Raw genomic sequence first — 27,314 nt, 5'->3', positions numbered from 1 at the left:
GCTGAAGTTAGTATATGTGTAAACACTTAAAATTGCTTCAACATGTGTAGAGCCTAAAGCAAAATTTACAATCAAAATGCACGTGTGAATCAATCACTGGGAGTCTGGCTAAAAGGCATGCTGTCATGAGTGGGATTCCACATTTTGCATTACTAAGAAGCTCCGGGTGATAGCAAAGAGGAAATTCAGCATTTTACCCAAGGCAAAAATAGCTGATCACATCCACAAGACAAATCTGGTGTATGACCCAGAGTTTTGTCTTAACTAGTATCTGGTTGGTGGTGATGCACAAGAGAACCATCCTGCTTTCTTGACTTTAAGGAGCGGAGCCACAAAACTTGGACACGTGTAGATGTGGCTTTCTAAGACTGCAAGCTTAGAAATCTGACAAGTCATTCAGATGGTGCTCAACAGAATGTACTAAATATCAAACCCCAAACCAATATAAAATAATGCTAAGTCTGGACTAATTTGAAAGATTGCTTTTAGAAGTTACTAGGATTCAAGTTTCACACAGTGCTACAAGTTATTCTAGGCATTTCTCAATAGAATAATTTTTCTGTGACTAGCAGTGCCCTTTCTGTGGTGTGTGTTGGAAAAAACCTTTAAGCAATACAAGAAATAAGTTACAATATCTAAATGGCAGCAGCAGGCTAATGTTTTCAAGTATAATCGATAAAAGTTGTTTTAAAATGTTACTAGAAAGGTTACAATTTGATAGGCCCACATTTACACGTTAGGAGATGCTCATTACAGATTTTTTTTTATTACACAGGAAGTGTTCTGATAAGTTATAAAGACTACAGTGAAGAAAAGGAAAAAAATACTGAGATTCTAAAGATCACAGCTTTTCCAGTTCAAGTTTTAAGCGGCTTAATGTAACAGACAAGCACAGCAAACTTAAGAATTTTTCATTTTATTCAACCTCAATTTGTCATATGCAAGATAACTCCAAACTTTATTGTTGGGTCAGTAAGTGTTTATTAAAACTAGTACCTAATCTTGAGCTGCAAAAATATATACTCTCGAGACAGTGCAAAAAGATCCATTTTGAAGTAATGAAAATTGTACATAATTTCTGACAAGTTGTTTCACTTAGCATTTTCACAATACAGACACATTCTGCATAGGTCAGATGAACCCTGAAATGTTGAAAGACTAGGACTATAATTTTCATATTTTTGAGTCAGTCTCACTCTGTCGCCCAGGTTGGAGTGCAGTGGCACACTCACGGCCACCACAGCCTTGACCTACTGGGTTCAGGTGATCCTCAACCTTCCAAGCAGCTGGAACTACAGGCGCGCGCTACCACGCCCGGCTAATTTTTTGATTTACTGTAGAAACGAGGTCTCTCCATATTGCTCAGGCTGGTCTTGAACCCCTGAGCTCAAGCAATCCTCTCGCCTCCGCCTCCCAAAGTGCTGGGATTATAGGCTTGAGCCTCCATGCCAAGCTAATAACTAATTTTTAAAGGTTACATCAAATACAAGGGAGGGTTGTGCTGTTACTCTACCACATGGAAGTAATTTTTGTGTGTATCAATTGCAGAATTATTGTAAATGCACAGATAGAACCACTGGCCCTTTTAAAAACCATGTAGAGTTAAGGCAAACTTACTGTCCTTAAGGGATATATCTATATTTTGAGTCTCACTCTGTCACCCAGGCTTGAGTGCAGTGGCATGATCACAGCTCACCACAGCCTTGACCTCCTGGGCTCAGGTGATCCCTCCGCCTCAGCCTCCCAAGTAGCTGAGATTACAAAGACGTGCCGTCACTTAAGGGATAAAAAAGGCATGATAAATGTCAAAGTGAGGCATGAAAGATCATGATTTCCTTAAACCGGGCAACAAACTCACGTTTGATTTCAATCTAAAAAAACAGTATTTACAGATACATATTTTTACTCACAAACATACAAACCTAAATATTATACAACAATAAGACTCTGTGCAGTGCAAGTTTTTCCCACAGGTTTTAAAAAGTGACCATTACCAACAATTTATGTGCCTGAACAAAGATTTCAGGTCCAATGATGTATGCTGTAGCATTTTAAGCATGTTCTGATTAAATTTGTAAATCATTAAGAAGCTGATTAGATTTCATTTTAACTATCTCATGATTGGCTCAATTTTACAGCTTTTGCATATTAAAAAGGTATTGGGAAGAGGATGGAAGTAATTGGATATTCAAGATACAATCCATTAAGCAAGATACTACATGAAAGGTAAAGGTATATATTAAATTTAAAGTCAGAGGGAAGGCAGTTGTCATCAGACATTTAGGTGATTTTGAGATTAATGACTACCACAAGTTTAGTGGTCGTCATTTATTTAATAGTCAATGAAACTCTTTTTGAAGATTGTATTGCAACATGCAACCTAGGATAATTTTAATAAATATACACTTAGAATATGGTTGTATGTACAAATACCCTACACAGCCCCACACATATACACACATACACAAAATACGTTGCTCTTAGAAGATATTTCATTTGGGGGATCAGGCAAGTTTTTTGTTTGTTTTCTGAGCAAGAGTCTCATTTTGTCACCCAGGCTGGAATGCAGTGGCACGCTCCCGGCCACTGCAGCCTCGACCTGCTGGGCTCAGGTGATTCTTCTGCTTCAGTCATCCAAGTAGCTGGAACCACAGGCATGCACCACCACACTTGGCTAATTTTTTAATTCACTGTAGAGACAAGGTCTCACCAAGTTGCCTAGGCTGGTCTTGAACCCCTGGGCTCAGGCAATCCTCTTGCCTCTGCCTCCCAAGTGCTGGGATTACAAGTGTGAGCCACTGCACCTGGTGGGTCAGGCAAGTTTAATGTGCCACTCCCTAAACTCAATAGCTTCAAATATAAACAATACCTAGAATGAAGATGGTTTTTCTCATTATTTCTACCAAACTATTACAAATACTGAGGAATATCAAAGTAGTTTTCAGCAGAAGCAGAGAAACAGTTCAGGAGTTGAAAATCTTCAATGTCAGCAAACCCTGGGTAATTAAAAGGTATTTTACATGTCAAGATGATTCAGAATGAATTACCATTTATTATATATTGTCCCCAAGAGTTACCGCATTTCGGTTTTCACCAGTTCTTAGGATTTGGAAAAACCCTTGACTGTTTCCAGACTGAACCTATTCCCTAGCGCTATGTTTCAAAATTCCAGCGAGTCTCTTCATTTAAATGAGAGGTGCTCCAAAACACTTCCTGCACCACTCCACACTGACACTTGGTGGAGCATCGATCTTCTGCAACTTCTCAAGAATCTCTGAAGACAGATTATTGTATGCAACTCCATATTCATTGTCAAAAGCCTCTGAAAGAAATTTTCAAAAATGCAGCTGCAATTTGTTAATAAATAAAATTTGTTGGGGGGAACAGGTTTAGCAGTAGTGGGACACTGCCGGGGAGGGGGGGAGGCATACCTCATCAACAAGGGCACCTGCATAATGAACATTTATATGCCTAACCCCAAATTGTACCCCACATCCTTAAAATAAAAAATTTTTTTAATTTGTTAATAAAAAACACCATTCACTTAAAAATGGTAGAGTCAAACTACATATTTAAAGACAGAAATCTTTTTTTAAAGGTGAGTAAAGTATTTACACATACTAGCTACAATTTTTAAAAAATTACTTTAGAAAATAAAGCTAAGAACTTCCTTTAGCAATCCCTCATTAACCAACTTACCAATATCAATATTCTCTCTTCCAAGAGACACTAATGATAAGAAGAGGATTTCTCTGTATAAACTCCTATAAAACAAACATATTTTAAAAGTTAATGGGCAAATAGCATAAAATACATATACACAGATGCGTTTTTTTAAATGGTGAAAATATTAAGTTCTGTAGTTATCAGTAATGTACCTATGTCAATGTCTTGGTTTTGATATTACAGTATAGTTACATGAGATGTCATCTTTGGAGGAAGCTGAGTGAAGGGTACACTGAACTCTACTATTTTTGCAACTTCCTGTGAATCTATTCCAAATTTAAAAGATTTTGAAAAAAGTGGGCATAAAGCTTCACACCAATTATAATTAAAAGCGGTTTTATCTTTATTATAATTAATTTTTTGACAATAAGTAATACGTAAATTTTAACTCTAATTAAAATTTATAAAAGCAGAGTCTTCTCTCACTTTTTGCCACTCGACAAAGTAACAGATTAATTTCTGCATAAGTTAAGGATCTAAAACCCCTAAACAGTGTGAAAGGTGGTATGGTTTCTTAACTATATAACCAAACAGAAAAGGACAAATCACCTTTATTTGGTTTGTGAACATAAAAATGTCACAAATGAAGCATTGAGAATGAGCTCCATGACTCAGTTGTTAAAAAGAAGAGGATCTTGGGGAGAAAATATGGTCACTGGAATAAGACTGGTAAAATTAGAGGAAATAAACTAGTAAAAAATAATAAAGAGAACAGGAAAACGTTAAGAAATGAACTGATTTTCACAGAAAAAATTAGGAGGTAATGCTGATTCTCTTCACATAACATCCTTTGGAAGCCTCAGAAGCGGTAATAAGACATTTCTAATATTACTTTCCTGCCCTTAAACTACAGATGCTTGAAGCAACCCACTCTTTTTTTTTTTTTGAGTTAGAGTCTCACTCTGTCACTCAGGCTGGAGTGCAGTGGCATGCTCACGGCCACTGCAGCCTTGACCTGCTGGACTCAGGTGATCCTTCCACCTCAGCTTTCCAAGTAGCTGGAATTACAGGCACGTGACACTACAGTTAATTTTTTTTATTTATTGTAGAGAGTTGCCCAGGCTGGTCTTGGCAATCCAAGTTTTTCAGGCAATCCTCTCACCTCAGCCTGCCAAAGTGCTGGGGTTACAGGCGTGAGCCACAGCACCCGGCCTTACTCTTTAGACTGTGAAGGTCATCTCTACGTGAAGTGCTGAGATTACAAGTGGACTCATCCATCTTCACTATCAATTCTTGCCCTGTCACCTCTGAGATTGTCTTCAAAGATAACTGAAGATGAGGGGACCCTGGAAACATTAGTCATGTTCATATAATTGATTCTGCCCCACAAGACTCACTTCTGTTTATCCCAGCATGTCAGCAGCCAACAGCAAGAGGGTCAGGACAGCTCCACAGCCTTTGTAGCTCATGGTTTCTATCCCTTTCCTACCATGTTCCTGCTCCTAATCTCATATTATTTACATTCACCGGAGAAAGCTGTGTGGGGACCACAGGGCACGAGTAAGTAGTATGCATGTTTCTCAAGGATGACACATGCACAGGTGTTTTCCAGTGGACTGCAGCAGTTTCCAAAGGAAAGTCACCTGAGACACCAATGAATTACCTTCTTACAACATAATCTATTCCCCTGGACAGATGCTTTAATTACAGGTTTGTGCTCAAGTATGAATGCAAGCTTTTGGGTAGCACTTTTAAAAACAATCAGATGTTTTGCAGTGAGTATGTATTTCTTTTACAGCTAGAGATGTGTTTTCAAGTAAAATTGTTTTTTTAAACCATAAAATTATCAAGTAGCACCAAAAAAAAATCCTGGATTATTACCTTTGTCTTTTCAAGTCCGGCTTCATTTGTTGTGAAAGTAAGTTGATAGGTTTAAGAACATCATTATTCTGAATACTCTGCCTGATGGTTTCTACTAAAGTGCTTGTTGCTTGTTGTTCCTCTGACAGGAGAGAGGACTTCTTTTCAGAATCTAACAATAAGAATACAGCAAATAGGTTTTTCCAAATTATTATTAAAGTTTTTGTTTTCCAGAACTGTGGCATTTAATACTTATTTATTCAATATCAACTCCCCCTACTAATAAAATCATGTGGCAGTTACATACCCAGCTTAAAACATTTTTTTCTGCTCCTTTCAGATAGACTTGTCCCTCTGCCCCTCTCCCCCAACTGAAGTTTTCTGCCTGAGGCTGAGACGTGATGGCTTCTACTCTGGCAGCCATCTTGTGACCATAAGCAATCTCTACTATCAGTAAAGATACAACAGAAGGAACCTGGATTCCTGAAGACAGAGGAGTTGCCTACCAATCCTAGGCTGTCTAATACACAACTTATTTTATTTATTTGTTTGTTTTTGAGTCAGAGTCTCACTCTGTCACTCAGGTTGGAGTGCACTGGCATGCTCACGGTCACTGCAGCCTCGACCTGCTGGGCTCGGGTGATCCTTCTGCCTCAACTTTCCACATAGCTGTAACCATGCCGTGTGTGCCACCACGCCCAGTTAATTTTTTGGTTTACTGTAGAGACAAGGTTTCCCCAAGTTGAGCAAGCTGGTCTCAAACCCCTGTACTCAAGCAATCCTCTCACCTCTGTTTCCCAAAGTGCTGCGATTATAGGTGTGAGCCACTGTGCTACTTAACTTTTCCTTCCTTATTTTTTCTTTGAGTTGGAGACTCACTCTGTCATCCAGGCTGGAATGCAGTGGCATGCTCATGGCCACTGCAGCCTCAACCTGCTGGTCTCAGGCGATCCTTCCGTCTCAGCCTTTCAAGTAGCTGGGACTATAGGCATGCGCCACAATGCCCAGCTAGTGCTTATTTACTTTTTGAGATAGTGTCTCACTCTGTCGCCCAGTCTGGAACGCAGTGGTGTGATCACAGTTGACAGTAACCTCGAATTCCTGGGCTCAAGCAATCCTCCCAGCTCATCCTCCAGAGTAGCTGTGACTATAGGTGTAGACCCCCATCCTCGGCTAATTTATTTTTGTAGAGACATTCTTAATATATTGCCCAGGCTAGTCTTGAACTCCTGGCTTCAAGCGATCCTCCTACCTTGGCCTCCCAAAGCGCTAGGATTACAGGCATGAACCACTGCACCTGGCCTAATTTTACTTTTTTTTTTTGAGTTGGAGTCTCACTCTGGCACCCAGACTGGAGTACAGTGGCCACTGCAGCCTCGATCTGCTGGGCTCCGGTGATCCTTCTGCCTCAGCTTCCAAGTAGCTGGAACTACAGGCGCACGCTACCATGCCCGGCTGATTTTTGATTTATTGTAGAGATGAGGTCTCGCCAAGTTACCCCAGGTGGGTCTCGAACCCGCGGGCTCAGGTAATCCACTCACCTCGGCCTCCCAAAGTGTGGGATTACAGGCTGAGCCACCGAGCCTGGCTAATTTTACTTTTTAATTGACGAATAGAAATTGTATTTACTTATGGTGTACAATATGTAGTTCATAACTTCATGTGAGAGAATAATCTTTACCTGTTAAGCCTCTGTTGTTTCATATTAAATATAGCCGAGTCTAACACTAATTAATACAAAAGTAATTCTAGAATTATTAAGAACAAACATTTATACAGATTTTCATGGATTATAAAAGTGTTTTAAGTTGGATGCAGTGGCACATTCCTATGGTCCCGGCTACTTGGGAGGCTGATGAGAGCGGATCATTTGAACCCAGGAGTTTGAGACCAGCTTGGACAACATAGTTAAGACTCCATGTTGACAGAAAGAAAACAAAACAAAGTGTTTCAGTGGTAGGATGGAGTTGAATTGTGCTAACATGAATATACAAATTTAACCGATGTGCGTGGCCTAAAAAAAGGGAAAACATCAATGATGCAGATACTTTCAGGACCCATATGACTTCAATTACATTCATATAAACATGAGATGGGAATATGTAACCAAGAGTTCCTCGGTCAGCCTCATTTTCAAAGTGCCTGTCTTAAGTAATGTTGTATTTTTCATATAACATAGCTCCTAAATAAAGGCAACTAGCAATACTTTGTTTGTGTTCAACCAGAGAAACAGTAAAGTTCTCTGTTAACAGTAACAACAGGAAATACTGGCTGCTATGGATTTTGATTCGAGGTCTTCTTTTTTTTTTTTTGAGTTGGAGTCTCACTCTGTCGCCCAGACTGGAGTGCAGTGGCCGCTCCTGGCCACCGCAGCCTCGACCTGGTGGACTCTGGCGATCCTTCCGCCTCAGCTTTCCGAGTAGCTGGAACTACAGGCGCACGCTACCGCACCCAGCTAATTTTTTGATTTATTGTAGCGATGAGGTCTCACCAAGTTGCCCAGGCGGGTCTCGAACCCGCGAGCTCTGGCAGTCCACTCACCTCAGCCTCCCAAGGCGCGGGATTACAGGCTGAGCCACCGAGGATGCCTTTTATTTTGTTGCCTAAATTCTCTAGCCGAACCTCCAGTATAATGTAAACAGAAATGGCATAAGTAGTCACCCTTATCTTTTTCCTGTACTTACAGGGAAAGTATATACTCTTTTACCATTAAGTATGACATCAATTGTGGATTTTCACAGATGCCCATTGTCAAGTTGAGAAAGTTCTTTTCTATTCCAAGCTTGTTGAGTATTTTAAACAAAGGGTGATGGACTTTGTCAAACGCTTTGGCTGTGCCTAAATGTGAATTCTGTCTTTACTTTATTGATACGGTATATTAACTAATTGATTTTCAAATATTAAACTGAAACTGGGTGTCTGAGATAAATCCCATTTAGTCATGGTGTAAAATTCTTTTTACATATTGTTGGATTCAGTTTGCTGTTATTTTGTTGAAGAGTTTAATGTATACATTAAAAACTGATAATTGATTTGTAATTTTTGTTTGTGTGATATCTTTGTTTGATTTTTGTATTAGGGTAATACCAGCTTTCTTACTAAAATCTCCACTATTTGAGAGAGTGTTCTCAGGCTTGATGTCCTCCACACTCTGTTCCAAATGAAGTCATCTCCTTTAGGGAGAGTTTCAGAGTGTTCTGTTCTTAGGGCCTGACTCTCCCCTGGGTGAAATCTCTGTCACTGCTCTGGAGCTGGTCCTGGGAACAGCAGCCCTTCTCTCAGTGACACTCCTCCAGCTTTATGAGCAGGGTGTTAGACAGAGGTGACAGCCTCTGGCCTTTTCAGCTTGCCTCTCCTGGCATGAAATCTCTGCCCTATGAGAGAGCTACAGTGAGAAAAATTTGGGACCTAGTAGAGCCTTTGCCTTATGAGTGAGGGCTAGTGGAAGAATTGAGCCCCACTTCTTGGCCACATGTACCTGGATTTTCGCCTCTGTGATCAAGAAACGGAATGATGAGAAATGCTGGCAACCTGCCTTTCCAAGGCTGGTATAAAAGACACTGGAGTCTCAGAAGGAGGAAGGTGGGAAGGGGTGAGGGATGAAAAACCACCTACCAGAAACAATGTGCACTAGTGTGGGTGACTGGGACACTTAGAGCCCAGATTTCTTTACCACTATACGATATATGTATATAACCAAAACCCACCTGTATACTTACAGTTGTTAAAATCGTTAAAAAAAAAAACTTTTTAAAAGAGTTACGTGTCTATTGCTTTGGTAAACTCTGCTGTGGCACGTGGCTCTCTGAGCTATGGTCAGGCTGTGTTTCCTAGCTTTAGCCCCCTCCTCTATTTTGGAGAGATGAATCTTCCCTTTTTCTTTCTCCGTCTCCCCAATTTACTTTCTAAATAAACTATATTTTCCAAGCTAAAAAAAAAAAAAGAGTTACGTGAGGATAGAGGATAAATAAGAAGGAAGCCATCTGTAAGCCAAGGAGAGTGGCCTCAGAAGACAGCAAACCTGCTGGCACTTGATTTTGGAATTCCAGCCTCCAAAACTAGAGGAAAATTAATTTCTGTTGCTAAAGCCACTCAGTCTATGGTATTTTATTATGGCCGCCCTAGCAAACTAATGTAGTTTGTAAGCCACTTAACATTTTTTCCATGAGCCATCTATTAATATTACTTGGCTAGGCACGGTGGCTCACACTTGTAAGCCTTGCACTTCGGGAGTCCAAGGCAAGAGGACTGTTTGAGAGACAAGCAGTTCAACACCAGTCCAGACAGCAGAGCAAGACCTCCTCTCTACAGAAAATGGAAACATCAGCCAGGTGTGGGGGCGTGAACCTGAAGCCCCAGCTCCTCAGGAGACAGGCAGAAGAGTGGCCGGGTCCCAAAGACCGAGGCTGAGGCTGTGGCGAGCCGTGAGCGCACCACTGAGTGGGCCCCACAAACAAGAAGAAACCCTTTGCTCGCTTTGCTTCTGGGTTGTTTGCATTTTTCTTGCTGATTCGCAAGGCTTCCGAATACAGGAGGGACAGCTCTTCACCCTCCCGTTAAAGACAAGAGCTGGGGAGAAGAGCCGGAACCCCAGACTAGGCAGCACTTGTCAGTGCAGCTGAAGCTGCGGCCCCACGCTGACAGACCTCCTTCCGCCACGCAGAACCTGCTCCCAAAACATCCGTGTTCGAGACAGGGAAATCACAAAAAATCGCTCAACTCAGTACAGTGACAGTTAATAGCAATTCAATTTGACTTAATCAGCATTTTAAAAATGAAGCCAAATAGCTTGCTTTTGTCCATTTAATTCTAGAGAAAGTCAACTTGATTTAATTCTGTTTCATTCTACCCCCCCCCCAGTGGCCCATTCTTCTTTATTGCTGAATAGTATTCTACTGTATGGATGGTCGATACCACCATTTTACTTACTAAAGTTCCTCCACGAGACATACAGAGGTTCTCCTGGTTCCTGATGAAAGTTGATGTTATCCCACAACAGCTGAATGTACACAAGTTTGCTATCCTGGGACAGAGATGACAGAGGAAGCTAAAAAAAGATCAACAGAAAGTATTAGGATCCCAAGCATGACCGCTACCAACATCTAGCAGAACTTGATTAATAAAACAGATGAGAGGCCAGGTGTGGTGGCTCACGCCTATAATCCCAGCACTTTGGGAGGCTGAGGGAGGAAGACTGCTCGAACCCAGGAGATCGAGACTAGACTGGGCAACACAGTGAGACCTCATCTCTACAATAAATAAAAAAATCAGCCACACATGGGGGTGTGTGCCTGTAGTCCCAGCTACTCGGGAAGCTGAAGCGGAAGGATTGCCTGAGCCCACCAGGTCAACACTGGGGTGGCCGTGATTGTGCCACTACACTCCAGCCTGGGTGACAGAGTGAGACTACGACTCAAATAAATAAACAAACCAACAAATAAATACACACACACATACATACATAAATTTAAATAAATAAATAAAACAGATGAGTTCTTTCAAAATCCTGAGCCTAATTTTTAATTTTTTAATTATTATTCGATGATAAATGTTCTTGTTATTTTCTGAGGCACAGTTTCTCAAATAATTCTGTTTTATCTACTATTACTTAAAACAAATGAGTCATACCAGGCCCAGTGGCTCACACCTATAATCCCAGCATTTTGGGAGGCAGAGGCAAGAGGATTCCCTGATCCCAGAGGTTTCAGACCAGCCTTGGCAACTAGGTGAGGCCTTGCTTCTACAATAAATTAAAATATTAGCTGGATGTGGTGGTGCACACCTGTAGTTCCAGCTACTTAGAAGACTGAGGCAGAAGGATTGCCTCAGGCCAGCAGGTTGAGGCTGCAGTGGCCATGAGCATGCCACTGTACTCCAGCCTGGGTGACAGAGTGAGACTCTGACTCAAAAATAAATAAAATAAAATATAAAGCAAAGTAAAATAGTCAAACTGGAGTTTATAATGTATAGACCCCAGGCATACATTTGGTGACTGAGTGTCTCTCAATAGTCAACATTATCAAATAAAGCAACTATAGGAGCTCACCATCTCCAACGGAATCAGGAATCCCAGTAAAAGTAGAGTAGAGGCTTCGAGTCAGACAGCCAGATCGTGATCCTGGCCCTCCATCACTTATTCAGTAAGTGACCTTACAGAAATTTCTTAACTTCTCTAACTTTTAATTATGTCATCTATCAAATATGAATAATATGAGTCCTTTCAAATAAGGTTGCTGTGAGATTTCAGCTGGGCATAAAACAGTTTGAAATATACTCTTTTCCATTCATTTTTCTCCTTACTGCTGGCAGGAAGGTGGATATGATAGCTTGGAGGAAGAGTCAGCCATCCTGGACCACAAGTAGAACTTGGACATAGAGCTCATGCACAGCTAAGCAAAAGAGATAGGATCTCAAGTCCCTAGAACTGTCCATTCCAGCACTACTTATCCAGCCTTTTAAGTAAGAAAGAAAGAAACTTATCTCATTAAGCTACTGCCATTCTATACTTTCATGAGCCTCAAACTAAGCCTCATCCCATCCAATAACAATGTGGTATAAACATAGAAGTTGGTACCTGTACACCTTCATTACAATGTTCAGATGTGAGGATAAGTCCTGGCAAGTTACTAGGAAGGTCCAACCGCCTGAAATACCAAACGAGGTTCCAGAAAATGATTGGATGTTGATTGATGAAAGAAGATGTATGAATCACCTGATCGCCTTCGTTTTCCAGCAAAGATTCAAGTTCTTTTCGAAGCACTAGAGGACTCAAGTAAGGCACAGAAACGGGGGGAGGATTGGGCCTTTTCCCTAAAGGATCCTTAAAAATAAAAACAAAAAGGAAGTGAGTATTTTCTGTTTAATTCTGTATGCCTAAGATCACTTCCCAATGAGATTATACTTCTCTATCTATTATTTTAAAATCAATTATTTCAGGACCACTGCTACACTCAGGAGAATATCCTAATGAATGAAAGCCTAAAAAAGAAAAAAATCAACTACAGAAGAATTATATAATATTCTAATAAATATGTATATGTACACCCAGTATAATTACAATGTTGTTACATACCACAACTTCCTGGAGACTGTTTGGAAGACTGACTGTTGAAATGCCATGAAACGGTCGCTGAGTAAAGTCAATGTTTTGCAAAGGACCTCCAACACTGTGACTTCGAGTCAAAGATACATTTCGCTTTGATAAACTATTAGCCACAGGTGAAATTTGCAGAGTTTGGACATCTCCACTGGCTCTCTTTATTTCATCACTTTAAAAAAAAATGGAGAAGAAATGTTGTGTTCATGTAGAAAATCTGTAGAGCTAGAGCAATTTCTACAATGAATCCTGAGTCTACTAAATATATCTCAGGGGATCAGTACCACGCTTAGGAATTAAATTTCTTCAAACGTTTTTATAAAACTGTTCAGAAGAACAGGAAGGAATGGATGGCTCTGGTGAAGGGTAGGACGAAGACATACTGTAGATAACAGGTATTATTTTAAAAAGACAAAGTGCCTATTCAGTTGCTTTATGATTTCACCTTTATTAAACAAAATCACCTAGAAGTATACTGCATGCAATAAGTATAGTACAGTCATTGACAAGTATCTAATCTCTACAAGCCCATGACCCACCTAAGGATGGAGACCAGATCTTACTTACCCTTTTATTTTTAGTGCTTAGCATAATGTTTAGCACACAATAGACTCTCAATAAAGGTTTGATTAAATCAATATTTAAGAATAATGTATATACTTCACAGAAAGAGAATACTTCTCTAGAAACTGGTAAAGACTACACTAAATGGGAAACACTTGTTACTGTTGAGAAGTTCGTTTTTGTGAAACATTACTATAGAACATTAAACTCAGCTCAAAATGGTTTATAAGATTCATTCACTAGATATTTACACACCATGTGATAACAAAAAGCTAATTGGGCTGGATACAGTGGCTCATGCCTGTCATCCCAGCACTTTGGGAGGCCGAGGCGGGAGAAATGTCTAAGTCCAGGAGTTCAAGACCAGCCTGGGCAACATAGTAAGACCTTGTCTCTACAAAAAAAATTAACAACTTAGCCAGCTATGGTGATGCGTGCCTATAGTCCCAGCTACTCAGGAGGCTGAGTCAGAAGGATCACCTGAGTCCAGGAAGTTCAGGCTGCAGTGAACTGTGGTCATGCCACTACACTCCAGCCTCGATGACAAAGTAAAACTCTGTCTCAAAAAAAAAAAGATAGGATTACATTTTTTTAAATACCAGAATTTATGCCTCACAAGTCAGGTTAACTTTAAAGATGGAATTTTTATAAGGGTACTCAATTGATTATAAAGAATTCTCTGTACCCTATGGTACCTTGGCTCAACTGCAGAGCTTGCTTCTTCAGTTATGGTTTGGTTAGGTTTTGAGAAATCCATGAAGTTGATCAGGTCAGGTTCTGCTAAACTGGATACAGGTTTGTGCTCCAAGGACTCATTTGCCAATGGAATGCTTCCACTTTGAAAACTGTCACCAGAGGTACTTGGTTTCAGGAAAAAGCTAAATACAGAACAATGTTTAAAGGCTTTAAAATCCTAAAGTCTTTTGAATTTCAAAATATTTAGACTCACCTTATGATGAAAACAATCACTGAGTTAGCTAAGGGAAATAATGCCCATTTCAAACAAACAAGCTCTCTCCTTGCCCAGTCCCAACCTACTCCCATTTTCTCTTCCCAGCCTATCCTAACCTTTGCAAACGAAAGGTCTCGAGCAATTCAATATAAGGTTCCTTCAGTTTCTGAGAATCAGAAAGGAAAGCTATGGAAGAAGAGGGGAAGCAAAAGATTTTATTAATTTCCCAAGTCAAAAAAAAAAAAAAAAGAAGAGCTACAGCAAAAGCAGCATTTTAAGATATATTAACCTCTGATTGTTTATAATGCCTCTTTTTTTCACTTATAAATCTCCATCTCACTGAGCACAGTGGCTCATGCCTGTAATCCCTACACTTTGGGAGGCTGACTAGGGAAGAATGCCCGAACCCAGGAGTTTGAGGCTGTGGTGAGCCATACTTTAGCCTACATGACAGAATGAGAGCCCGACTCAAAAAAAAAAAAAAAAATCATCTCCATCTTATCATTTGTTTCTCTTTGTTTTGTTTTGTTTTTGTTTTTGTTTTTTTGGTGTTTTTTGAGTCAGTCTCACTCTGCTGCCCAGGCTGGAGTTAAGGAGTGCAATGGCATGCTCACAGCTACCACAGCCTCAACCTCCTAAGTTAAGGTGATCCTGCCACCTCAGTCTTCCAAGTAGCTGGAAGTACAGGCATGTGCCACATGTCCAGCTAATTTTTTTGATTTATTATAGAGACGAGGTCTCGCCAAGTTGCCCAGGTTAGTCTCAAACCCATTAGGTGAGGCAATCCTCTCGCCTCCACTTCCCAAAGTGCTGGGATTACAGGCATAAGCCATCGTACCCAGCAATCTTGTCTTTTCCTTTTCTTTTTGTCAGAGTCTCACTCTGTCACCCAGACTGGAGTACAGTGGCATGCTCACAGGCCAGTGTGGCCTCAACCTGCTGAGCTCAGACAGTCCTCCTGCCTCAGCGTTCCAAGTAGCTGGAACCATAAGCATGTGCTACCACACCCAGTTAATTTTTTGATTTATTGTAGAGACGAGGTCTCGCCAAGTTGCCCAGGCTAGTCTTCAACCCCTAGGCTTAGGCAATTATCTCGCCTCTGCCTCCCAAAATGCTGGCATTATAAGCATGAACCACCATGCGCAGAATTCTTGTCATTTCTTATCTTCTCTATTCATTCTTTTATTTCCATTTTATCTTCTCCTTCTCCCTAGGGAGGACTGGGTGAGGAAAGGACCTTGCAAGGAACATTAGAGAATTTTCTGAAGTAAAGGTAATTGTTGGTAAGGGTTTGATTTGCACAAATATATGCATTTACTCTTCAAATGGTATGTTTAAGATTCATAAATTTTATTGTCTATATATTTACCTCAAAAGGAAATAAAACTGCAAATACTGAACTCTAGTTAATGATATACACACTAAAGTCTTGGAGGGAGAAATGTATCAATATCTATGTCTTACTTTTACATGATTAAAAGTTTTAGATACATTAATGGAGGGACAAACAGACAGGTGTTAAAGCAAGTATAGCAAAACGTAAACTGAAGAAAGCACGTGGGTAGATATATGCGTGTTCACTGTAAAAGATCTTTACGTTGTGTTATATGGGGAGGCCCAAAAAACACAGAATTATATTTTGGGAGGGTGAGCCCCTTGTGGTACAGGCTCCCCCTGCTAGGTAAGTCTTCTGGGAACCCACTGGCATCAGTATATCAGCTAGCATCGTTGTGAGAGGATGCGTTGGGCTTCAGTGAATTTTTAGATTCTGTCACCACGTTTGCCCATTTCATGATGGTTGGTTTATGAATGCGCCTGCCCACATCATACTAGTATTCAGCAGTTTTTGTTGTTGTTTTATAATTTTTTTTTTTTTGAGTAGGAATCTCATTCTGTGACCCAGGTTGGGGGTCACAGTGGCACACTCATGGCCACCTCAGCCTTGACCTGCTGGGCTCAGGCGATCCTTCCGCCTCAGCCTTTCAAGTAGCTGGAACTACAGGCACATGCCACCACGCCTGGCTAATTTTTTGTTTTATTGTAGAGATGAGGTTTTGCCAAGTTGCCCAGGCTGGTATTGAACCCGTGAGTGAGCACAGGCAATCCTCTCACCTCAGCCTCCCAAAGTGCTGGGATTATAGGCGTGAGCCACCATGTCTGGCCCTGAATTTATTTATTTTTTAGTTGAAGTCTCATTCTGCCACCCAGGCAAGAGTGCAGTGGCACACTCATGATCACCACAGCCTCGACCTGCTGGGATTAGGTGATCCTTCCGCCTGAGCCTTCCAAGTATCTGGAACTACAGGTGCATGCCACCATACCCAACCAATTTTTTAATTTATTGTAGAGATGAGGTCTCACCAAGTTGTCTAGGCTGGTTTCAAACCCCTGGACTCAGGCAATCCTCTCATCTTGGCCTCCCAAAGTGCTGGGATGACAGGCTTGAGCCACCACGCCAGGCCTTGAATTTTTTTTAAACTCACACTTATTTTACGAATTTATAGAAAAAGTAAGTTAAAAAAAAATCTAAGTGAAGGAACTTGCCCTACTTACCAGACATAGCACAAAGACAGAGTGATAAAAGCAATATGGTATTAACAAAAACAACAAGAAAATTCAGCCTATAATGCCAGCACTTTGGAAGCCCAAGGCAAAAGGACTGCCTGAGTCCATGGATTCGAGACCAGCCTGGGCAACTTGGTGAGACCTCATCTCTACAATAAGTCAAAAAATTAGCCAGGCTTGGTGGCATGCACCTTTAGTTCCAGCTACTTGGAAGGCTGAGGTGGAAGGATCCCTGGAGCCCAGTAGGTTGATGCTGGGGTGGTCAAAAGCGTGCCACCACACTGCAGCCTGGGCGACGGAGTGAGATTCCAACACACACACACACACACACACACACACACACACACGGGGTGGTCAAAAGCGTGCCACCACACTGCAGCCTGGGCGACGGAGTGAGATTCCAACACACACACACACACAAAAGTGCCAACAAGTTAGGCAAAGAGTTAAAGCCTTTGTTTCCCTTTTTTCTTCTAGAGAACACATAATTAAGGTCACTGAGGCAGAAGGTTCAAAATAATGCCTAACCCTAGTTTCAGATTATCCAGAAATAAGGGTTAGTTCCAAGAACTGACTACTACTGAGAATCTTTCTTTAAATAAAATGGAAAAGTAGTCTCCCACATTACTCGAGTTTTTGAGTTGGAGTCTCACTCTGTCACCCAGACTAGAGTGCAGCGGCCGCTCCTGGCCACTGCAGCCTCGACCTGCTGGGTTCCGGCGATCCTTCCGCCTCAGCCTTCCAACTAGCTGGAACTACAGGCGCGCGCTACCACACCCGGCTAATTTTTTGATTTACTGTAGAGATGAGGTCTCGCCAAGTTCCCCAGGCAGGCCTCGAACCCGCGGGCTCAGGCAATCCACTCACTTCAGCCTCCCAAAACACGGGATTACAGGCTGAGCCACCAAGCCCGGCTATTACTCGAGTTTTCTACTCAAACACCAAAGGTGAGGAATACAAAGGAGAGGCATGCCTGGAGCACACCAGGGACAGTTCTCTCCTCCACCCCAACCGGTCATGTCTTCTGGGGGGATGTGACCTCCTGAGGAAGCTTTGACAATACCGACCTTGCAGAGCCTCTCAAGTCTTTGAACTCAATATTGAGAAGAGGCAAGAAGTTGCTTTTACAGAACGGACAGGTTGTATTCAAATTGGAGTCATCTGCGGTCCATCCAGCCATAATTTCTTCATCATAAACTAAAGCTCCACAGGCTCTACACTGTGAACAACTTGACATCAAAACCTAAGGACAGAAAAATGCAGACACTGAGAACCTCTATGGTAAAAATCAAAATTAACAGGCTACTCTCTTGAGATAAGCATAGGATTTTATTTATCCTACCGATCAAATTTGGAATTAACAGTTCTATTACTCTACAGGTCAACTAGAAGCTCACTGTCTTGCTTACATAAGACAACAAGCAAATTCAACAAAATGACTTATTTTATTATTCTGTCCACCAAGGCATCCTAGAACCCTGTTAGATGCCATTCTGAAATAAAAATGTGTGTACAGCCACTTTGTCATGGGCAGAGTCAGAACTTTTACCTCCATCGCACAATTCTGATAGATGCTAGACATGCTGGTATTTTGAGAAGAACCATGGTCTGATTTTTCAAAGTCTTGCCCTTTCATGCCTCTTGGAAATGGAACTTCACCTAGAGAGGAATGAGCATCACAACACCTTAGGTAGAAAATGTCCTTAGTCTTTGAAAACGTGTACCAAAGTGTTTGTGAAAGATGTATCAAGAAGTTTGCAATGTTTTTTCAAATGGTTTTGTATAAAAATGTATGCATTTACAGAAAGGGATAAAGTTAACAACAGCTAATTAAATCTAGGTGGAAAATACATAATTGTTCATTGTACAATTTGTTCAACTTTTTATAACATTCGAAATTTTTCATAATAAAAAGTCAGAGAAAAAGAACAGAATTATAATTTTAAAAAGTAACACCAAGCTAAGAAATGTCAATGATACAGCCCAGGGATTCTGAAACTGTGGCATACATTTGATTCATCCAGAGATACTGCGTAAAAATACACATTCCCAAGGCCCCATCCCACAAATTCCATCTTAGAAGTTTTAGCAAAAGGCTCAGACATCTGCATATATTTTAAAACAAACTGCCTGGAGAATTCTGATGCATGCTAAAGTTTGAGAACTAATGATATAATCCAGAAAGATATATAATTAAAAATAAACATAGTGAATGACTATAGTACTCATAGATTATATAAAATTAGAGTAGATGGTATGGCTATTATTAAAAAATCTATCAATCTTCCCAACAAAAGGAGTTTATCAGGGAGGAGGGAATTATAAACATATAAATTAAAATAAGCAAAAACTGAATGAAGACAAGACAATCTTCCTCATACCTGTTTGATAATGCAGTTTTCCTACATCTCCACTACTACAGCTACTGCCAAGACTCGTGTTGCTCTGGGTAAGTTCACTGGGGACCAACCCTGAGATACTTGCATTAGGCAATACATTCTCCCCCAGAATATGCTCTTCTAGGCCAGCTGGGAAGCTGTAATCTCTGTTAGTTTCCTCCTTTAATTAAAAAGAATAAAATCCCACATACATAAACAACACCTTCTTCAGTGGAAATATACTCACTCTACCCTTTTCAGAATTAAACTCTATAATCTTTAAATAAAGCATCATCCCTGTATTTTTCAAAACCATGAAAGCGAGCCAGGCATGGTGGCCCACACTTATAATCCCAGTAATTAGGGAGGCCAAGGTGAGAGGATTGCTTGAGCCTAGAGGTTTGAGACCAGCCAAGGCAATACAGTGAGACCTCATCTCTACAAAAAAATTAAATAAATAAAAATATTACCCAGGCATGGTGGCACATGTCTGTAGTCCCAGCTACTTGGAAGGCCGAGGCGGGAGGATTCCAGGAGGTTGAGCCCAGGAGGTTGAGGCTGCAGTAGGCTATAATTATGCTGCTGCACTCCAGTCTGGGTGATAGAGTGAGACCCCAACTCAAAAAAAAAAAAATCCATGAAATCTTAATCATATAGGATGGGCACAGTGTCTCAGCCTGCCATCCCAGCACTTTGGAAGGCCAAGGCGAGAGGACTGCCTGAGTCTGGGGGTTCGAGATTGGCAACTTGGTGAGACGTCGTCTCTACAATAAATCACAAAAATTAGCCAGGCGTGGTGGTGTGCACCTGTAGTTCCAGCTACTTAGAAGGCTGAGGCAGAAGGATCACCAGAGCCCAGCAGGTCGAGGCTGCAGTGGCCGTAAGTGTACCACTGCACTCCAGCCTGGGCGACAGAGTAAGACTCCAACTCAAAAAAGAAAAAAATCTTAATCATACCATTATTATTCAGAAATTCTCTTCCACAATCTAAGACATTCATGCCACAGCCTACAATGCCTGAAGACCGTGTTGCGCCCCAGGTGTACATCTGGGGCCTGTCTCTCTCAATATTCAATAATATAAAATAAAAGGAACTCTAGAAGCTCACTGTCTCCAATGGAATCAGGAATCCCAGTACAAGCAGAGTAGGGGCTTTGAGTCATATTGTGATCTTGGCTTTCCATTACTTATTGAGTATGTGACCTTATAGGAATTACTTAACTTCTCTAATTTTTAATTATATCACCTGAAAATATGATGAGTCCTTTCAAATAAGGTTGTTACGAGGATTTTAGCTAGGAATCTGATTATTCAGAATAACAAGCATCAATACTAAGAGACACAAACATGAATAAAGTTCTAAACACGGTTGTTCTTCATTATTGTTAGTAATTGCTGCTGGATGCAGTGGCTCATGCCTATAATTCCAGCAATTTGGGAGGCTGAGGTGAGAGAACTGCCTGAACCCAAGGGTTCAAGACCAGCCTGGGCAACTTGGAGAGACCTTATCTCTACAATAAAAAAAAAAACTAGCTGAGCGTGGTGGTGCACACCTGTGGATCCAGCTACTTGGAAGGCTGAGGTAGAAGGATCACCTGAGCCCAGCAGATTGAGGCTCCAGTAGAAGTGAGCATAACGCTGCACTCCAGCCTGGGTGACAGAGTGAGGCTCCAACTCAGAAAAAAAAAAAAAAAATTACATGTGCCCAGGCTGGAGTACAGTGGCACAATCATGGCTCACTGCAGTCTCGACCTCCTTGGTTCAGGTGATCCTACCACCTCAGCCTCTCAAGTAGCTAGGACTACAGGAGCACACCACCATGCCCAGTTAATTTTCTTTATATTTTGGTAGAGATGACATCTCACTATGTTCCCTAGGCTGGTCTCAAACTCCTGTGCTCAAGTGATTCTCCCACCTCAGCCTCCCGAAGTGCTGGGATTACAGGCCTGAGCCACCAAGCCTGGCCTCAAAATTATAAATCCTTCAAACCCCAATTTAGATACCACTTGCTTTGCTTTTTCTGGACAGCTCCCAACCTGAACCTCTTTTGATACATTGCTCTTCAATATGTTCTCCCAAGATACTGCTAAGATAAGAGCATGAACCCTACAGCCAATATCCTTGACTTCAAATATTAGTTTTGCTACTCACTAGTTATATAATCTTGGGAAGCTAATTAACATCTCTGAATTTCATACACCATTTACAAAATTAGGCGAACAATGGTACCACCCTGATGAGGCTGCTATGAAAATTAAATAAATGCATATGTGTGTGGATATATCCTTATATAAAAGACATACAGCTTATAACAACATCTTTTTTTTTTTTTTTTACAAGAAGGATCTTGCTATGTTACCCATGCTAGTCTTGAACCTCTGGGCACAAGCAATCCACCCACCTAAACTTCCTGGGTCACTGGGATTACAGGTTTGAGCCACCATGCACATCTCAAAAGTATCTAATACATACTGTTACAGTAATAATAGCAAACAACCCAGCTCTCTGTCTTTTCTACCAGATTAAAGTACTATATCATTCTTTGAATATAAGGTGGAATTTTAATTAACTTTTTCTGCAAAACAAGCAAATGTCCCTCATTTTCATAAAAAAGATCCAGTGATTAATTCTATTTACAATAGTTTTTAAAAGACTTGATCATTTGTCATGTAGGATAAAATCTACAGCTTAAGCTGCAGATTGACTCGGTACATATTAAGGAGACTAAATGAGCGAAAGTCATACGAGAAGTGAAGTGCTACGCGAACACAATATAGCATCATTGTTCACTTTAAACACAAATCACTCATGCCTTCAAAGAAATAAACTTAATGTTTCAGTCTAAAATGATCTATGGAATTAAAAAGTGGCCTTGATACTGTTTCTACATTATTAATTTCCTTACATTTATGTTCTTCAAGAAAGAGACCAAAAATGCATAACGTTTTAAAATATGTAAACCAAGGTTACCAGAAATCGCCTACATATTTAAAACAGTACTATAAACAGTCCAGTATCTGGCAGACAACACACATAAAACTTTCTTACCTCATCATCTGAGTAGTTGTAGGCAGAGGCAACAGCTACCCACATCTTACTGGCTACTGTCGCTGCTTGTTTCATACTAGATTTCAGGACATCTATCTTGGGCCCTGAGAGTATATTATCCAGCTTCAGTCCTGACAGAGAATTCACTACAGAACCCAATGAGCCATGTGGTGAAGAACGCACCAGGGCGGACAGAGAAGTTGAACGTTCTTTAGGAGTTCGAGAAGGGGTTTGCTGCTTGAAACGCCCAGTGAAAGTTTTAGACCTGGACACGGCAGGGGAGCTCTTTTCGCTTTCGGAATTGTCCTGTGCTGGGGGATCATGATCTAGAGGTAAGCTCGATCTCCTCTCTAAAGGGTGAAAGAATGCAGCAGTCGTGTCAGATTCTCGGTTTCCGTCTCTGTGCAACTCCATACTCGAAGATTTACTACCCAGGGGACTCTTTAGGTTCATGTAGCTTTCAATTTCATCAGCTAGATTACGTGCAATAACTGGAGAAAACATCTTATCTTCAGAATCAGGAGTTTTTTCTCCTGTACATTCAGTGGCTAAAAGAGACAGAGGATCAAGTCCAGTTTCGACATCTTCCCTCTCGACAGCTTTAGCAACACCATACAAACTGCTTCTCTTATTCATCAGATCTCTGGGCTGGCGGCCGTTACTCTCACTTTGCAGGCAGCCACAGGCGACCTCCGTTGCAGTAGTTCCAGCTCCATCATCACGCACAGGTTCTGGGGGCTCCTGGCTCTCCTCAAGCATCCCGAGCACCAGAGATGACCTGCGCTCAGGATCCCAAGCGCTTTCAGACACACGAGTCCGACTATTGGGGAAGTGACAGCTGACATCATCAAAGCTATGTGTTCTTGCGACATGAAGGGGAGAAGTCTTAGGACACGTCAATGCTGCTGTGAGGATCTTGGCATCTGCACCCATCATGATGGCCATTTCGCTTGAGTTGAAATCCAAGCTACTCTTCTTAAGCAGCATTCCGGCTCGGCTTTCAGAACTGAAACTACAGCTCCTCTCTGGAAAATGCTTTTGTCTTTTTTCTCCTGTATCACCATTCTTCTTGAGATTAGCAACTTCACGAAAGACTGCATCTTCAAATGGATCTTGAGTAGAAAACAGCACATTTGATGTACTATCTAAAAGAGCAATAAAATATTAACAATAAATCTTCCAGTGTATCTTTAAAAAAAAAAAAAGACTGGTTCTCGCTTTGTTGCCCAGCCTAGTCTCGAACTTCTGGGCTCAAGCGATCCTCCTGCCTTGGCCTCCCAAAATGCTAGGATTACAGGCATGAGCCACTGTGCCCAGCTGTCCAATGTTAACTTTTATTAAAATGTTTTTTTATGATTATAAAAGTGGCATATATTCAGAGTAAAATATTCATAAAATTTAGAAGAGATAACAAAGGTATCTAGAAAAAAGTTCTCCAAAAAAGTTATTAAAGCCTGTCTCCAAGAGATAACATTTCCATGTATAACCTGCCTTTCATACTCTATACACCCATTAAAAAAAAAACAAAAGATCATGCAATATATGCTGAACATACCTATATTTTTCACTAAAATATATTACATTTATCAATAAACACAGGCCTATTCTTATTTCTTACATTTCAAGTGCCTTATGTTCAATTTAGGAAATATATTCTGAGGTGAACAGCAGACCTAAAGAGAATTAACCTCTTCCATCTTAGCTTTCCTACATCCAATTCAACAAAGATTACCAGAAATCTGCTCTGTACAAAGCAAATTTGTAATTGTAGAGGAATTATGTATTTGCTATAAGCAAAGCCTTACTGCTCCAAAGAAAAAGAATCCAGGATGGCCAGGCACGGTGGCTCACGCCTGTAATCCCAGCACTTTGGGAGACGGAAGCCAGAGGACTGTCTGAGCCCACAGGTTCAAGAACAGCCTAGTCTCAAACCCGTGGGCTCAGGTAATTCTCTCACCTCAGCCTTCCAAAGTGCTGGGATTATAGGTATGAGCCACCGCGCCTGGCTAAAAATTTTTCAGATGTATTCACGCCTTCAGCAGATATCTGAATATCTATGAGCACCCACTGTGTGTAGGACTAGGATTATAATGGCAAATAAAAAAGACATAATCTCAGTCTCTACAGAGGTAAGTCCGATTTGATCCAGTAGAGTACAAACATGCTGGTGACCTTCCAGCTTTGGGGGAAGCATGCAGTTTGCTGCTCATTGTTACCATGCAATCTTTTTCTACTCCAAGACGAAAAGCTATTTCCTATTGGAATAATTGGAACTTAAAATTCCACCTGTTATTGACTTAATGTTTGTGTCCTCAAAATTCATATGCTGAAATCCTAACCCCTAATGTGATGGTGTTAGAAGGTGAGGCCCTTCAGGGATAATCAGGTCATCAAAGTGGTACCTGCATTAATAGGATTAGTGCCCTTTTAAAAGAGAGCCCAGAGAGTTCTCTCCCACTCTGCCATGAAAGGATAAAGTGTCAGCAGTCTGCAACCTGGAAGAGAACCCTCACCAGAACCCATCATGCTAACAACCCTAACCTTGGACGTTGCAGTCTCTAGAATTGTGAGAAATAAACTTCTTCTTTTCTTGTTTTTTTTTCTGAGTTGGGGTCTTACTCTGTCACCCATGCTGGAGTGCAGTGTGGCATAACTAGAACTCACCACAGCCTTGGACTCCTGAGCTCAGATGATACTTCCACCTCAGCCAGGATACCAAGTAGCTGGAACTACAGGTGCATGCCACCACGTCCATTTTTTTTTTTTTTAGAGATAAGGTTTCACTATCTTGTCTAGGCTGGTCTCGAACACTGGACTCAAGCAATTCTTTCACTTTGGCCTCCCAAAGTGCTGGGATCACAGATGGGAGCCACTATGACTAGCACTTTTTTTGTAAGAGTTGGGGTCTTACACTGTTGCCCAGACAGAAGTGTGGTGGCACAATCATGGTTCACTGCAGTAATTCTCCTGCTTTAGCCTCCTAAGTGGCTGAGACTAAAGGTACACATAACTAAATCTGGCAGAAATAAATTTCTGTTGTTTACAAGCCACTCAGTCCATAGAATTCTGTTACAGCAGCCCGAATGGACTAAAAAAAACACCATTCATATTTAGGGTTTTCATTTGTTTTTTAAAAGCCATAATGATCTGAAAGCTTTAAGGAAAAAAGTGATCTTTGATAAGATCTTTTTTTAAAGGTTATTTTTAGCCTTGTACTAATTTCAAGTTGTGCTAACAAATAATCATAATCATATCAAATAATTAGAACTAATGATAAGCATTTAGAGATTTTTTAGAGATTTTGGGGGAATGAAACTAACCAATTATACAACTAAAAGTATGTACCTGCTTTGAAAACTGTTCCCAGTATTTGAGAAACAAATCTTTGTAAGTATTACTGGTTCCCATAGTATTTCCAGGAACTTAGTGGCACATTTTACTCAATTTTAAAATGAATTTGTTTGATAAACTGGCAAAAAGTCCCATTTCCACCCCTTTCTTTCTTAATGAAATAAATCTTCCCAGATCAGGATGTACTGTGAAAATAAAATGAATAAAAGGAAAGAAAACATACCAGTCCCCAGACCACATGTCCACTTCAATATTCTCAGAGGATTCTAAACCTGTGATGAAGAAAACTCTGTCCTTCTTTTCCCCACCCTCCCTGCTATCAACAGCCTGGGAAAACGGGATCTATACGTATATACATACATAAAGTCATACAACAGATATATTTTCAGACAAGACAGTCGACTTTAAAAAAGTGAATTGTTGCTACCACTAAAAAAGGACAAAGGACACAAGCCAATTTCATTGTCCTTTAAAATCACAGGCTTAGATGCATGCTTAAAGGGTACATGAAAGTCTCTCATAAGCAAACAACTATGGAAATAATATAAAAAGGGAACTGGCAGTAGTGGAAAACTGCCGGGGGGGGCGCACACCTCATCAACAAAGGTACTTGCATAATGAACATTTGTATCCCTAACCCTGAATTGTACCCCACACATTCAAAATTAAAAAAAAAAAAAAAGAATATATGAAAGGTCTACAATATGAACTAGTGAACACAAATTCAAGGGACTCACATGCAAAAGTTATTTATTACGCAAATACTTAATCACAAATAAGTGGCTCAGGGTGCCTATAACAAATGAGCAAAATTAAAGTATGTTTGTGTAGAGTGAAAATGATGCAAAACTTTTTCTTCCATTTTTGTTTAGTGATAGGAAGCACCCTGTCCCTCATAAGCCCTCCGGGATTTGATCACATCATTCTTGATGAGTACAGGAGGCCCCACTGTATAGGCTTCTGTTGTCTACAACGAGAAACAGTGACCAAACAGAGAACAGACGCTACAACAGGGAAAGGCATTTCTAATAACAATGTCGAGCACTAAGTACTCTTCCTTTTAAAAATTAAATACCATGAGCATGCCACTGCACTCTAGCCTGGGCGACAGGGTGAGACTCCAATTCAAAAAAAAAAAGTAAATGCCTTTAAGTAACAAAATTTTTAATTCTTTTAGCCTATTTATAGAATTCAAAAGTCACTTGTGACTCTTTAGTATTTCCATTATAATTAAGTCAACAATTTAATGTCATTAAAGACATTTATGTGAGGTCAGGCACAATGGCTCACATCTGTAATCCTGCACTTTGGGAGGCTAAGGCAGGAAGATGACTTGAGGCCAGAAGTTCATGACCAGCCTGAGCAACATAGTGACTCTGTGTCTACAAAAACTTTAAAAAATTAGCTGGGTAGGGTGGCGAGCACAGCTACTCAGGAGACTGAGGTGGGAGGATCACTTGAGATCAGGAGTTCAAGGTTACAGTGAGCTATGATCACACCACTGGGTAGAGTGAGACCTTGTCTCTTAAAAAAAAAAAAAAAACCAAGCCGGGCTCGGTGGCTCAGCCTGTAATCCCACGCCTTTGGGAGGCTGAGGTGAGTGGATCGCCTGAGCCTGCGGGTTCGAGACCCGCCTGGGCAGTGAGACCCCATCTCTACAATAAATCAAAAAATCAGCCGGGCATGGTAGCACATGCCTGTAATTCCAGCTACTCGGAGGCTGAGGCGGAAGGATCGCCGGAGCCCAGGAGGCGAGGCTGCGGTGGCCGGGAGCGGCCACTGCACTCCAGTCTGGGCGACCGAGTGAGATTCCAACTCAAAAAAAAACAAAAAA

General features: G+C 40.9%; 1 protein-coding gene across 2 annotated transcripts in view; it reads right to left on the bottom strand.

Moving 5' to 3' along the window:
* Positions 1–2,740: 2,740 nt before the first annotated feature.
* Positions 2,741–27,314, bottom strand: part of DENND4C (DENN domain containing 4C) — a 98,364-nt gene continuing 73,790 nt past the window's right edge. Inside the window, exons 22-32 of one of the 2 annotated variants that reach the window (XM_008071288.2) lie at positions 22,130–23,274; positions 19,085–19,262; positions 18,253–18,362; positions 17,771–17,946; positions 13,882–14,064; positions 12,599–12,794; positions 12,101–12,346; positions 10,456–10,573; positions 5,548–5,698; positions 3,700–3,764; positions 2,741–3,322 (exon numbers count right to left, since the gene is read on the bottom strand). In XM_008071288.2, the coding sequence (XP_008069479.1) occupies positions 3,186–3,322; positions 3,700–3,764; positions 5,548–5,698; positions 10,456–10,573; positions 12,101–12,346; positions 12,599–12,794; positions 13,882–14,064; positions 17,771–17,946; positions 18,253–18,362; positions 19,085–19,262; positions 22,130–23,274 (2,705 nt within the window). In that variant the 3' untranslated portion in view covers positions 2,741–3,185. The remainder of the gene's footprint in view (positions 3,323–3,699; positions 3,765–5,547; positions 5,699–10,455; positions 10,574–12,100; positions 12,347–12,598; positions 12,795–13,881; positions 14,065–17,770; positions 17,947–18,252; positions 18,363–19,084; positions 19,263–22,129; positions 23,275–27,314) is intronic. The other variant, XM_021718864.1, reaches the window with a different exon arrangement.

This window comes from Carlito syrichta, unplaced genomic scaffold, assembly GCF_000164805.1.
Source record: "Carlito syrichta isolate Samal-C Ts95f unplaced genomic scaffold, Tarsius_syrichta-2.0.1 Scaffold113135, whole genome shotgun sequence".
Classification (NCBI taxonomy): domain Eukaryota; kingdom Metazoa; phylum Chordata; class Mammalia; order Primates; family Tarsiidae; genus Carlito; species Carlito syrichta.
This window is presented reverse-complemented; position numbering and strand designations above follow the sequence as displayed.